General features: G+C 43.4%; 1 protein-coding gene across 1 annotated transcript in view; it reads left to right on the top strand.

Annotated features, from left to right (window-relative positions):
• UBE2H (ubiquitin conjugating enzyme E2 H) overlaps positions 1 to 7,745 on the top strand; it is a 35,503-nt gene extending 27,758 nt beyond the window's left edge. Inside the window, 1 exon segment of the mRNA XM_032687312.1 lies at positions 7,466 to 7,745. Coding sequence (XP_032543203.1) covers positions 7,466 to 7,590 — 125 coding nt within the window. The 3' untranslated portion in view covers positions 7,591 to 7,745.
• Positions 7,746 to 14,339: the final 6,594 nt, after the last annotated feature.

The raw sequence follows: 14,339 nt of genomic DNA, 5'->3' as shown, positions 1-14,339 counted from the left end.
ATGTTCCTGGGTAAAACACTGGATAAAAAGGGGCTTGTTGGGAGTTGTTTGGGAAGTTCTGGGAGCAGGAATCAAGGGATTGATGGTACTGAACAGGGAAGGCTGAGGAAAAGTGGGATAGGATTCCCTGGGATTTTGAGGAATGGGGAGAATGATTCAGTGTGTGATGGAAAAAATATCAGGAAAATTCCAGTCAGGAGCATCCAGGATAAAATCACTGGATAAAAAGGGGCTTGTTGGGAGTTGTTTGGGAAGTTCTGGGAGCAGGAATCCAGGGATTGATGGTGCTGTTGGAAAAGGTGCTGTGGCAGAGCAGGAATTCCTGGAAAACCCCAGGGAATTCCTTCCTTTCCACTTCCTAGTCCAGCCAGGGTTTCCCAGGGGTCAGAAATTCCCATTGGGAAGCCGCAGAGAGTTAATAAAGGCTGGAATGTCCTCAAGTCAGGCCCTTGATGGCTTTGGGATTTGTCCTGAGTCCCGAATTTTGGGAATCAATAAACCTTGTGCTGTTCATTGAGGTCCATCCCAACTCCTCCTTTCCAGTTCAGGCTGGAATTTTAGTCTGGCTCTGAGCTGGGATGGTTCTGCCCTGTCAGGTTAAACTCAGGCCTTCATTTCCTCAAGTCAGGCCCTTGATGGCTTTGGGATTTATCCTAAATCCTGGATTTTGGGAGTCAGTCAAGCCCTGCACTGTTCATTGAGATCCATCCCAACTCCTCCTTTCCAGTTTAGGCTGGAATTTTAGTCTGGCTCTAAGCTGGGATGGTTCTGCCCTGTCAGGTTGAACTCAGATCTGAATTTCCTCAGGTCAGGCCCTTCCATGGCTTTTAGATTTGTCCTAAATCCCAAATTTTTGGGAGTCAGTCAAGACCTGCACTGTTCATTGAGGTCCATCCCAACTCCTCCTTTCCAGTTTAGTCTGGAATTTTAGTCTGGCTCTGAGCTGGGATGGTTCTGCCCTGTCAGGTTAAACTCAGATCTGAATTTCCTCAGGTCAGGCCCTTCCATGGCTTTGGGATTTGTCCTGAATCCCAAATTTTGGGAGTCAGTAAATCCTGTGCCGTTCATGGAGGTCCATCCCACTGGGAAGGACTCGACTGTTCCCAGCTCCGACTGTGACAGGGAATCCTTGGGAATCTCCTTATTCCCGAGGGTTTTGCACATCCATGAGGTCTCCACCTGTTTCCCAGTGTTGTTGGACAGTGCTGGGAACCAGAATTCCAGGGTGGTTTGGGATGGGAGGGAATTTAGGGATCACCTTAAAGTGAAGGGACACCTTGCACTGTCCCTCATCCAGCCCGGCCTTGGGCTCTTCCAGGGATGAGAATTCCACAGTTTCTCTGGGCAAGAGAGAATTTATAGTTTATAAATGTGTCATTTAGATAGAATTTAAGTATAATTTATCTATAATTTAGATACAATTTAGATATAATTTGCAGGAGTTGTCCCACACCCTGTGACCCAACGAGCTGTGACCGACAGGGAATCCTTGGGATCCTCCTTGTTCCCAAAGATTTTCCACATCCAGGAGGTCTCCACCAGCTGTGGGCAATATAGGATTTATAATTTATAGATGTATACTTTAGATATACTTTAGGTATAATTTCTGTACAATTTCTATACATTTCTCTACCATTTCTCTACAATTTCTCTGCAATTTCTTTATAATTTCTATACAATTCTATACTATTTCTATACAATTTCTATACATTTTAGATACAATTTAGATATAATTTAGATATAATTTCTATACAATTTCTATATAATTTCTATATAATTAAGATACAATTGAGATACAATTTTGATACAATTTCTATATATTTCTATACAATTTTGAGACAATTTCTATATATTTCTACACAATTTTGAGACAATTTCTATATATTTCTATACAATTTTGAGACAATTTCTATATATTTCTACACAATTTTGAGACAATTTCTATATATTTCTATACAATTTTGAGACAATTTCTATATATTTCTATATATTTCTACACAATTTTGATACAATTTCTATATATTTCTATATATTTCTACACAGTTTTGATACAATTTCTATATATTTCTACACAATTTTGATACAATTTCTATATATTTCTATACAATTTTGATACAATTTCTATATATTTCTATATATTTCTATACAATTTTGATACAATTTCTATATAATGTCTATATAATTTCTATACAATTTCTATACAATTTCTATACAATTTAGATACAATTTCTATATAATTTCTATACAATTTCGATACAATTTCTAAACAATTCCTATATAATTTCTGTATAATTTATTGTCATGGTTTGAGAGCTCCAAAATCCAATTCCCCAGTCCAAGCCCCCTCCCACATCTCAACCCAATGTGAGATGGGTTTTCCAGACATCACACAAGACTCAAATTGGGGAAAAGGGAATATATATTCCAACGACTGTACAAATAAATACCACAATCCATTATATAAAGTCTTAATTATCTCTACCATGACAGAAGTATTTACAATGGATCAGACCCTGATATGGTTTGAAGCTGGCTCCCTGCCAAGTCTCCAAACCTTACCACTAGAAGTCCCCCCCCCCGCAAACCTCAGGGAGAAAAGACAACTAAGAAAACCCGAAACGAGAGAGAGAGAGACAGCTAAAGTGATATATATAAATATATTTACACCTATATTACAGTTATACACAATTGAAATATATATATACAGTTTCACAGGGGAAAGGGACGGGGGAAGGGAAAAGGAACAAAACCAAAATTATATATATATATCTATATATCCCAATCAGTAGCCTGAGATCTAGTAACTAAAGAGTTAGCAAAGAAACATCCCACCACTCTCCTTGGGACAACCGAGAGTCGCTCCGGGACGATCGCCGGCAACCTCTGCCTCCCAAGGTCGACAAGGCCTCACTAGGCCTCACTAGGCCTCACTTGGCCTCACCAGGCCTCACTAGGCCTCACTAGGCCTCACCAGGCCTCACTAGGCCTCACCAGGCCTCACTAGGCCTCACTAGACCTCACCAGGCCTTACCAGGCCTCACCAGGCCTCACTAGGCCTCACTAGACCTCACCAGGCCTCACCAGGCTTAACCAGGCCTCGCTAGGCCTCACCAGGCCTTACCAGGCCTCACCAGGCCTTACCAGGCCTCGCTCCCCAACACGGCAGACTCAACAGCAGGGAACCTGCACCTCCAAGCTGCTGGAAGGAAAGAGAGCAAAGGCCTTTCCTCCTTTCTTCTTATAGCTCAGCTTACGTAAAAATTGTAGGGAATACTGGGTAAATCTGGACCCTTCCTTGGTTACAAACCGGTCACCAAGGAAGGCCCAGACCAAACTACCACAACCCCCATGAAGGTCCCTTCCTCAGGGGATTCACCCCTGAGTCAGAACGTCTCGGGCAGCTTTCAGTTGAAGGCCTTTGCCTCAAGAGTTCTACCAGAGCTCCTGTGCTCTGATCTCAGGCTGCTGGCACAGCTTGGCAGCAGTGAGGGGGGGGCCCTCAAGGTCACCCCCCTCTGCATTCCTTCTCCGTCCCGGTCCAGCTTTCATAGAATCGTAGAATCAGATGGGTTGGAAAGGACCTCTGAGATCATCAAGTCCAACCCTTGATCCACTCCCACCACAGTTACTAGACCATGGCACTGATGCCATGTCCAGCCTCATCTTAAAAACCTCCAGGGACGGAGAATCCACCCCTTCCCTGGGCAGCCCATTCCAATGGCTGAGCACCCTCTCTGCAAAGAAATTCTTCCTGATGTCCAACCTAAACCTCCCCTGGTGCAGCTTAAGGCCATGCCCTCTTGTCTTGCTGATGGTTGTCTGGGAAAAGAGACCACCCCCCCCGGCTCCCCCCTCCTGTCAGGGAGTTGCAGAGAGTGAGGAGGTCTCCCCTGAGCCTCCTCCTCTCCAGGCTGAGCCCCCCAGCTCCCTCAGCCTCTCCTCCCAGCACTTGTGCTCCAGTCCCTTCCCCAGCCTCGCTGCTCTTCTCTGCCCCTGCTCCAGCCCCTCCAGGGCCTTGCTGAGCTCAGGGCCCAGAGCTGGACACAGCACTCCAGGGGTGGCCTCCCCAGTGCCCAGCCCAGGGGCAGAATCACTTCCTTGGCCCTGCTGGCCACACTGTTCCTGAGCCAGGCCAGGATCCATTGGCCTTCTTGGCCACCTGGGCACACTCAGGCTCCTCTTCAGCCTCCTGTCCATCCCCACTCCCAGCTCCCTTCAGCCCCTCTGTCCCCAGCCTGTAGCGCTGCCGGGGGTTGTTGTGGCCAAAATGCAGGACCAAAAAACGACGGGCTGGGGGGGGGTCAAAGGTCAACCACGAAGATCAAAAAAGGGAGAAATCGGGGGTCAAAGGTGGTGATGACCCCCAAAGGTGGTGATGACCCCCAACGTTGACCTTTCCAGGACGCTTTGAGCCTCTCAGCTCCTCTCTGCAGCGCACGTTGCACTTCCCCCTTCCCTCCCGGGAGGTGAGGGGTCTCCAAGGAGTTTGGAGTTTTAGTTTTACCATTTTGTAACTGCAGGGGGAAAAACTGTTTCCCCCCCACACACATTTCTGTACAGTTGCTATGTAATTTCTGTACAATTTCTCTGTATTTCTTTACAATTTCTATATAATTTCTATACAATTTCTTTATATTTCTTTACAATTTCTCTATATTTCTTTACAATTTCTATACAATTTCTATACAATTTCTGTATATTTCTTTACAATTTTTATATAATTTCTAGACAATTTCTATACAATTTTTTGTATAATTTTTGTATAATTTCTATACAATTTTTTGTATAATTTTTGTATAATTTCTATACAATTTTATATATAATTTCTATACAATTTTATATATAATTTCTATACAATTTTATATATAATTTCTAGACAATTTCTATATAATTTCTAGACAATTTCTATACAATGTTATATATAATTTCTATACAATTTCTATGTAATTTCTCTACAATTTCTATATAATTTCCATACAATTTCTATATAATTTCCATACAATTTCTATATATTTCTATATAATTTATACACAATTTCTATATAATTTCTGTATATTTCTATATAATTTTTATACAATTTCTATATATTTCTATACAATTTCTATGCAATTTTATATATAATTTCTGTACAATTTCTATATAATTTCTCTACAATTTCTATATAATTTCCATACAGTTTCTATATATTTCTATACAATTTAGATACAATTTCTATACATTTCTGTACAATTTCTATATATTTCTATATAATTTATACACAATTTCTATACATTTCTGTATAATTTCTGTATATTTCTATATAATTTTTATACAATTTCTATATATTTCTATACAATTTCTATATAATGTCTATATAATTTCTGTACAATTTCTGTACAATTTAGGTATAATTTCTATACAATTTCTGTACAATTTCTATATATTTCTGTACAATTTGGATACAATTTCTATATAATATCTTTATAATTTAGATGCAATTTCTATATAATGTCTAATTTATACACAATTTCTATACAATTTCTATATAATTTCTCTAAAATTTTTATAAAATTTCTTTGCAATATCTATACAATTTCTATATAATTTCTATACAATTTAGATATCATTTCTATACAATTCCTCTACAATTTAGGTATAATTTAGGTACAGTTTAGATACAATTTAGATGTAATTTCTCTACAATTTCTATACAATTTCTGTACAATTTCTGTACAATTTCTATATAATTTCTATATCATTTCTGTATAACTTCTGTATAACTTCTGTATAATTTCTATACAATTTCTATACAATTTCTATATCATTTCTATACAATTGCTATATAACTTCTATACAATTTCTATACAACTTAGATCCAACTTAGCTATAATTTCTCTATAATTTCTCTATAATTAATGTCTCTATAATTTCTCTATGATTTCTCTATGATTTCTCTATAATTAATTTTTCTATAATTTCTCTATGATTTCTCTATAATTAATTTTTCTGTAGTTTCTCTATAATTTCTCTATAATTAATTTCTCTATAATTTCTCTATGATTTCTCTATAATTTCTCTATAATTAATTTCTCTATAATTTCTCTATAATTAATTTCTCTATAATTTCTCTATGATTTCTCTGTAATTTCTCTATAATTTCTCTATAATTTCTCTATAATTTCTCTATAATTTCTCTATAATTTCTCTATAATTTCTCTATTATTTCTCTATAATTTCTCTATAATTTCTCTATAATTAATTTCTCTATGATTTCTCTATGATTTCTCTATAATTTCTCTATAATTAATTTCTCTATAATTCCTCTATAATTTCTCTGTAATTTCTCTATAATTTCTCTATAATTCTCTATAATTTCTCTATGATTTCTCTATAAGTTCTCTATAATTAATTTCTCTATAATTTCTCTATGATTTCTCTATAATTTCTCTATAATTTCTCTATGATTTCTCTAATTTCTCTATAAATTCTCTATAATTAATTTCTCTATAATTTCTCTATGATTTCTCTATAATTTCTCTATAATTTCTCTATGATTTCTCTATAATTTCTCTATAATTAATTTCTCTATAATTTCTCTATGATTTCTCTATGATTTCTCTATAAGTTCTCTATAATTAATTTCTCTATAATTTCTCTATGATTTCTCTATAATTTCTCTATAAATTCTCTATAATTAATTTCTCTATAATTTCTCTATGATTTCTCTATAATTTCTCTATAATTAATTTCTCTATGATTTCTCTATAATTTCTCTATAATTAATTTCTCTATAATTTCTCTATGATTTCTCTAATTTCTCTATAAATTCTCTATAATTAATTTCTCTATAATTTCTCTATGATTTCTCTATAATTTCTCTATAATTAATTTCTCTATGATTTCTCTATGATTTCTCTATAATTAATTTCTCTATAATTTCTCTATGATTTCTCTATAATTCTCTATAATTTCTCTATAATTTCTCTATAATTAATTTCTCTATAATTTCTCTATGATTTCTCTATAATTCTCTATAATTTCTCTATAAGTTCTCTATAATTAATTTCTCTATGATTTCTCTATGATTTCTCTATAATTTCTCTATAATTAATTTCTCTATAATTTCTCTATAATTTCTCTATGATTTCTCTGCAGTTTCTCTATAATTTCTCTATAATTTCTCTATAATTAATTTCTCTGTAATTTCTCTATAATTCCTCTGTAATTTCTCTATGATTTCTCTATAATTTCTCTATAATTAATTTCTCTGTAATTTCTCTATAATTCCTCTATAATTTCTGTATAATTCCTCTCTAATTCCTCTCTAATTCCTCTCTAATTCCTCCCTAATTTCCCTATAATTCCGCTCCCATTCCCATCCGGGGGCAGCCCCGAGAGCCGCGTCTCCCCCCCCTCCCCTCCTCCCACATTCCACCACTAAACATCCCTTGTTTTTTTTATTGTTTCCCCCCTTTTTTTCCCCCAGAATACATCCAGAAATATGCAACAGAAGAAGCCCTGAAGGAGCAGGAGGAAGGCACCGGGGACAGCTCCTCCGAGAGCTCCATGTCCGACTTCTCGGAAGACGAGGCCCAGGACATGGAATTGTAGTGGGAGGAGCAGGAATGGGAGGAGCAGGAAGGAGGAGGAGGAGGAATGAGGAGCCCCCGTGCTTTTCAGAGACACTCTTAATTTCCTAACCATGAGAAGCAGACTTATAATATTCATATTTAAACCAGAAGAAAAAAAAAAAACAAAAAAAAAAAAAAAAGAAAAAAAAAAAGAAAAAAAGCAATTTTTTTTATTACTAAAAAAACAAGGTTTTTATGGATTATAGCATTGATATATTATATCTATATCTCTCTCTCTCTCTCTCACCTCACCCCTTTAGATCCCCAGATTTTTCCTTCCCTTCCCTTCCTCCCTTCCCTCTTTTCCCAGTCAGATTCCCGAGGGGTCGGCGGCGCATTCCCACATTCCGTGTTGGTAGCAATATGCCGGGAATGCTGGAGTGCAGATCCCACTGGGCCAGCTCCGTGTGTGTGTGTGTGTTCCCTGGACTATCCCAGGATAGGGAAGGGAACGAGCAGCCAAAAAAAAAAACTCCCCCCCCCCCAAAAAAAAACAAAAAACAAAAAACCCTGGGATGTGTCTTTTGCTTTTTGCGGGAACGGCGGCGTCCGAATCCCGGGATTCTGGGATGGCAGGAGCGGGCACAGGGATGGAAGGGGCTCCTCCAACCAGGAAAAAAAGAGAGGGAATGAGTCCATATCCCGCCCCACATCCTGGATGGAGCCCCTCAGGAGCCTGGAAGTGTCTCCACTTGGATTCCTCATCCGTCGTTTTCCGCGGATCCCTCCCGGGACTGTCGGGGCTGCGACCGGCGGGATTCCCTTTGGAAAAACCCTCTGGATGTGGTTGCTGTCGTTGCTGGCCCAGCTGTTCCCTTTGCTGGGAGGGAAGGACCCGGAGGACGACGCCCTCGGAACACTTGGATTCCCCCGGGAGCACTTGGAATTGGGAGAACCCTTTCCCTTGGAATTGGGAGAACCCTTTCCCTTGGAATTGGGAGAACCCTTTCCCTTGGAATTGGGAGAACCCTTTCCCTTGGAACTGGAGAACCCTTTCCCTTGAAACTGGGAGAACCCTTTCCCTTGGATCGGGACCCGCTGCCCTGGAATGGCTTCCAGTTGGATTTTGGGTTGGTTTCCTATTTTTTTTTTGCCCTCCTCGTTTGTTTTTTGGGGATTTTTTTTTCCCGCTTGGAATTTGGGTGAAACACATCCAGGAGCTGCAGATCCACAGGGATTATCCGGAATCCACGAATCTGAGTTGATCTGATTTTTTTGTTTGGTTGTTTGGGTTTTTTCTCTTTTTTTTTTCCCTTCTTTTCCTCCCTCTTTTCCCTTTTTTCCCTCCTTTCCCCCCCCTTTTTCTTGCACCAGCTTGGTTCCCACATCTTGCTTGTGTGTGTAAAAAAGAAAAAAAAACGGGAAAACGAGAAATTCCCGAAGAGTTACAGAAATAAAAAAAACGGAATAAAAATAAATGATCTGGGGAAGAAGAAGAAGAAGAAGAAGAAGAAAAAGAAGAAAAAAAAAAAAAGGAAAAAAAAAACACGCAAAAAAAAAAACTCATTAAAAAAAAACACACAAAAAAAAAATTTAAAAAAAAAAATTGGAGATGAAAATAAAAAAAAAATGCCTAAAAAAAAAAATTCAGCAGTGGAGGAAGAGAATGGATCCTCTCTTTGTTCTTCCGTGGGGAGGGATGGGATTGGGAAGGGGAAGGGGGGGTTGCTTTGCCTTTTCCGGGATGTTTGGGAATGGGAATCTCGGATTTTTATAATTTTTTTTGGTCCTTTAAATTCCACGGTTTTCTCTGTCTCTCTCCCCACCGGGATCCCGGAGTTGGGACCGTTTGGAAATCCCAACTCGGGGGGGATTTTCAAAGCTCGAGCAGGACCTGGAATTTCGGGAGCTTCCCCGGAAGGGTTTGGGTGGGAATATCCCACCCCTGGAGCAGCCTTTGGAATATCCAACCGCTCCCTTATCCCTCATTTGCCCGTTATCCCTCATTTTTTCCCGGCACTCCTTGAGTTTTCCATCCAAACCCCGCCCGGCTGGGGGTGGGAACATCCCGATATCCCAAATTCCCGCGGCAAAATCCATCCCTTTTTTTCGACCTTCGGGGGTAAAACCCGAATTTTCCCAAATCCCGCTTCCCTTCCCCTGATTTTCCTTCATTTCCCTCCCCCCCCCCATTCCCATCCCGGACCATTCCAGAGAGTTTTCCCACCCCTTTTTCCCGGTTTTTTCCCCTGCGCTGGAGTTGCTGTCGGAGCGTTCGTGGCTTGTTTGGAGGCTCATTAACCCTTAATGAACTAATTAACGTGCGGTGGTGGCGTTGGGCTCGTTAATTGGGGGCGGGAGGGGCCGCGCTTAATGAACTTTTAATGAACTTGGGCTTTCCACATTCCTTGGGGACAGATCCAAGGGATAGGGAGGGTGGGGGGGGAGAAGATCCCGGGTGGAAAAGCTTCCCAAAAAAACCCCAAACCAGCAAAAAAAAAACCCAAAAAAAAAACCAAAAAAGGGAGAAAAACCGCAATAAAAAATGTGTATTTTTCCAAATAAAAACCAGGTGGCGAATTCCCAGATTCCCCCGCGGGGGGGGTTGGGATAAATCCCGATCCCGGCGCTCCCGTTCCCTCGGGAAGGGAAGGGTTCTCTCCCTGTTCCCCTCGGGAATGCTGAGAGGGAATTCCCGAAAAATCCGGGAGAAGATCCCGGAGCTTTTCCCGGAGATTCCCGACCCTTCTTCCCAGAGATTCCTGACCCTTCCCGGGGAGGAAAATCCGCCCGAAGGCTCCTTGGAAAAACGTCCTGGAAAAGTGTCCAAGGGCGGGATCCCCTCCGACCTCTCCCACCTCTTTTTTTCCCAAATCTCCCTCTTTTTATCCAAATCTCCCTTTTTCCCCCAAATCTTTTTCCCTAAATCTTCCTCTTTTTCCCCCAAATCTTTTTTTCCCAACCTTTTTCTCCCAAACCTCCCTCTTTTTATCCAAATCTCCTTTTTTTCCCCCAAATCCTTTTATCCAAATCTCCCTCTGTTTTCCCAAATCATTCTTTCCCAATCTTTTTTCCCCCAGTCTTCCTCTTTTCTCCCAAATCTCCCTCCTTTTTTTTTTTGCCAAATCATTTTTTCCCCAATCTTTTTTTCCCAAATCTCCCTCTTTTTTCCCCCAAGTCTCCCTCCATTTTCCCAAATCTCCCTCTTTTTATCCAAATCTCCCTCTTTTTTCCCCCAATCTTTTTTTTCCCAATCTTTTTTTTCCCAATCTTTTTTTTCCCAATCTTTTTTTTCCCCAATCTTTTTTTTCCCAATCTTTTTTCCAATTTTTTTTCCCAAATCACCCTCTTTTTTTCCTAAATCGTTTTCCCCCAAATCTCCCTCTTTTCCCCCAAATCTCCCTCATTTTTTTCCTAAATTTTTTTTCCCCAAGTCTTCCTCCTTTTTTTCCAACTCCCCCTCCTTTTATCCAAATCTCCCTCTTTTTTTCCTGAATCTTTTTTTCCCCAAATCTCCCTTTTTCCCCCCAAAATCTCCCTCCTTTTCCCCCAAATCTCCGTTTTACCCAAATCTCCCTCATTTTTTCCCAAATCGCTTTTTCCCCAATCTTTTTTTTTTCCCAAGTCTTCCTTTTTTTATCCAAATCTCCCTCTTTTTTTCATAAATCCTTTTTTCTCCAAGACTTCCTCCTTTTTTCCAAATCCCCTTCCTTTTGTCCAAATCTCCCTCTTTTTCTCCCCGAATCTTTTTCTCCCCGAATCTTTTTTTCCCCAAATCTTTTTTTCCCCAAATCTTTTTTTCCCCAAATCTTTTTTTCCCCAAATCTTTCTTTTCCAATCTTTTCTTTCCCGAATCTTTTTTCCTCAAATCTCCCCCCCCAAATCTCCCCCTTTTTTTCCCAAAGAATCTTCCCGGCTTTGATCCCCAACCCCCCATTTCCCGGAGGAAAAGCCGGAGCCTCCGGGAATTCCCGAGCTTGGAATGAGCTCCCTCATCCCGAACTTCCCGCTGTCACAGAGCGGGAATCGGAAAGTCGGGAACATCTCCCCATTCCCTGGAAATCCCCTCTCCCGGGGTTGGGAAAAATCCCAGAGCATTTTAACCCCTTTTTTTTAATTATTATTATTTTAAATAAAACCTGGAATTTTGGCTGCTCTTTGACCCCCCTGGAAGCCCCTGGACCGCGTGGAATCGGCTCTGCTTCCCACCCTCTTTTTTCCCCCCGAAATCTCCCTCTTTTCTCCTAAATCTCCCCCTTTTTTTATCCACATCTCCCTTTTTTTCCCCAAATATTTTTTCCCCAAATCTTTTTTTCCAAGTCCCCCTCTTTTTTTCCCCAAATCTCCCTCTTTTTATCCGAATCTCCTTCTTTTTTCCTAAACCATTTTCCCCCCAAATCTCCCTCTATTTACCCGAATCTCTCTCCTTTTTCCCAAATCACTTTTTCCCCAATCTTTTTTTCCCTAAATCTCTCCCTTTTCCCCCAAATCTCCCTTTTCCCCCAAATCTCCCTTTTTCCCAAATCTCCCTCTTTTTATCCAAATCTCCCTCTTTTTTCCCCAAATCATTTTTCCCCAATGTTTTTTCCCCAAATCTCCCTCTTTTTTCCTCAAATCTCCTTTTTCCCCCAAGTCTTTTTTCCCAATCTTTCTTCCCCAAATCTCCCTTTTTCCCAAATCTCCCTCTTTTTTCCCAAATCTCCCTCTTTTTTCCCAAATCATTTTCCCCCAGTGTTTTTTCCCCAAATCTCCCTCTTTTTTCCTCAATCTCCTTTTTTTTCCCAAGTCTTTTTTCCCCAATCTTTTTTTCCCCCCAAATCTCCCCGGTTGTGCCCGGCCAAGGTAGGAAGGAAGGTCGGGATTGATGATCCCGGAGTTTTCCAACCTTAACATTCCTTCTCCGGCCGTTTTCCAGCGCCCCGGTGGCCGCTCCAAAGCTGATTTTTGGGATTTGGGGCTGGAAATGAGGGATGGGGGAATCCATCCCTCCGCCTGCGGCTCCCGGCCGAGGGCTGAGCTGTCAAATCCCGGGATTCCGCAGCGTAAGGAAGGGCTGGGAATTACGGGCAGGGGCGGATAGCGGGGGGGGGGGGTTTCGGGATAATCCCACGGAATTCCGGCTCGGTGTTTTATAGGGATTGGGATGAGGCGCGCGGGGAATGTGAGGGGGAGCGGGAAGCGGGTGTTGGGGCCGAGGGAGGGGACAGTGACAGTGACAGTGACAGTGACAGTGACACCGCCCGGGCCGCGGCTTGTCCCGCTCATCCCACTTTGAATTCCCGCCCCAAATTCCCTGGAGCCGAGTGGGACCTTCCTCCTCTTCCTCCTCCTCATCCCCGGCCCCTTCCCTTGGGGCTGTTTGTCCCCACTTTGGGGACACGGGGGTGGGGAGGGGGACACACTGTCCCGGTGCCACCCCTGGGGACACCGGGGGACATCGGACCGAGGGGGGGACACTGTCCCAGTGCCACCCGCTGGGGACAATGGACGGGAAGGGGGCACACTGTGTCAGTGCCACCCCTGGGGACACCGGACCGGGATGGGGGGACACTGTCCCAGTATCACCTCCTGAGGACACCGGGGGACACCGGACCGGGGGGGGTGAGGACACTGTCCCAGTGCCACCCGCTGGGGCCACCAGCGCTCCGGGCTCTGCAGGAGAACGGGAAGGAGGGAAGGGACAGTCCCACCCCTGTCGGGGCCGGCGGGGGTGGCACTGTCCCCTCCGCCCGGCAGGTGGCCCCCGCGCCACACCAGTGGCCTCCCAGTGTGCCCAGTACGGCCCCGCCTGGCCCCGCTGTCCCCTGGGGGACAAGTGCCACCCCCGGGAGGGGTGTGGGGGTTGTCTGGGGGGGGCTCAGGGCTTGGGGTGACCTGGGGACAGGGGTTCGGACACACAGAGGTGTCACCCTTCCCCAGGGACACCCAGGGCTGTCACCCTCTCCTGGGAGCACTCAGAGGGGTCACCCTGTTCCTGGAGCACCCAGAGATGTCACCCTGCCCCAGGGACACCTAGAAGTGTCATCCTGTCCCTGGAGCACCCAGAGGGGTCACCCTGCCCCAGGGACACCCAGGGCTGTCACCCTGTCCCGGGAGCACCCAGAGGGGTCACCCTGTTCCTGGAGCACCCAGAGATGTCACCCTGCCCCACGGACACCTGGAGATGTCACCCTGCCCCAGGGACACCCAGAGGGGTCACCCTGCCCCAGGGACACCCAGGGCTGTCACCCTGTCCCTGGGGCTCCTGTCCCCAAGGGGATTTGGGTGCCACTTCCATTGGACCCTGGGTACCATCCCTGAGGGATTTTGGGTGCCATTCCCAAGGGCCTCTGGGTGCTGTTCCCACTGGGCTCCCAGTGCCATCCCCGTGGTGTTCTGGGTGCCATTCCCAAGGGATTTTGGGTGCCATCCTTATGGGATTTTGGGTGCTCTGTCCACGGAGTTCTGGGTGCCATCCCTAAGGGATTTTGGGTGCCATCCCCAAGGGATTTTGGGTGCCATCCCTGTGGAGTTCTGATCACCTTCCCTGTGGAGACCTGGGTGTCATCCCCAGGGATTTCGGGTGCCATCCTCGCTGGGCCCTGGCTGCCATCCCTGTGGTGCTTTGGATGCCATCCCCAAACGGATTTGGGAGCCATTTCCCCCGAGCCCTGGGTACCATCCCTGGGGGATTTTGGGGTTCTGGGTGCCATTCCCACCTGGCTCCGGTCAGTGCCATCCCCAGGGATTTCTGGAGGGCCCTGGTAGGTGCCACCCCCATGGATGGGGACAATCCGTCCCCCTCTGCGA

The sequence above is a fragment of the Chiroxiphia lanceolata genome, chromosome 5 (genome assembly GCF_009829145.1).
Source record: "Chiroxiphia lanceolata isolate bChiLan1 chromosome 5, bChiLan1.pri, whole genome shotgun sequence".
Classification (NCBI taxonomy): domain Eukaryota; kingdom Metazoa; phylum Chordata; class Aves; order Passeriformes; family Pipridae; genus Chiroxiphia; species Chiroxiphia lanceolata.
The sequence above is the reverse complement of the archived record's forward strand: the minus strand, read 5'-3'. Positions and strand labels throughout refer to the sequence as shown.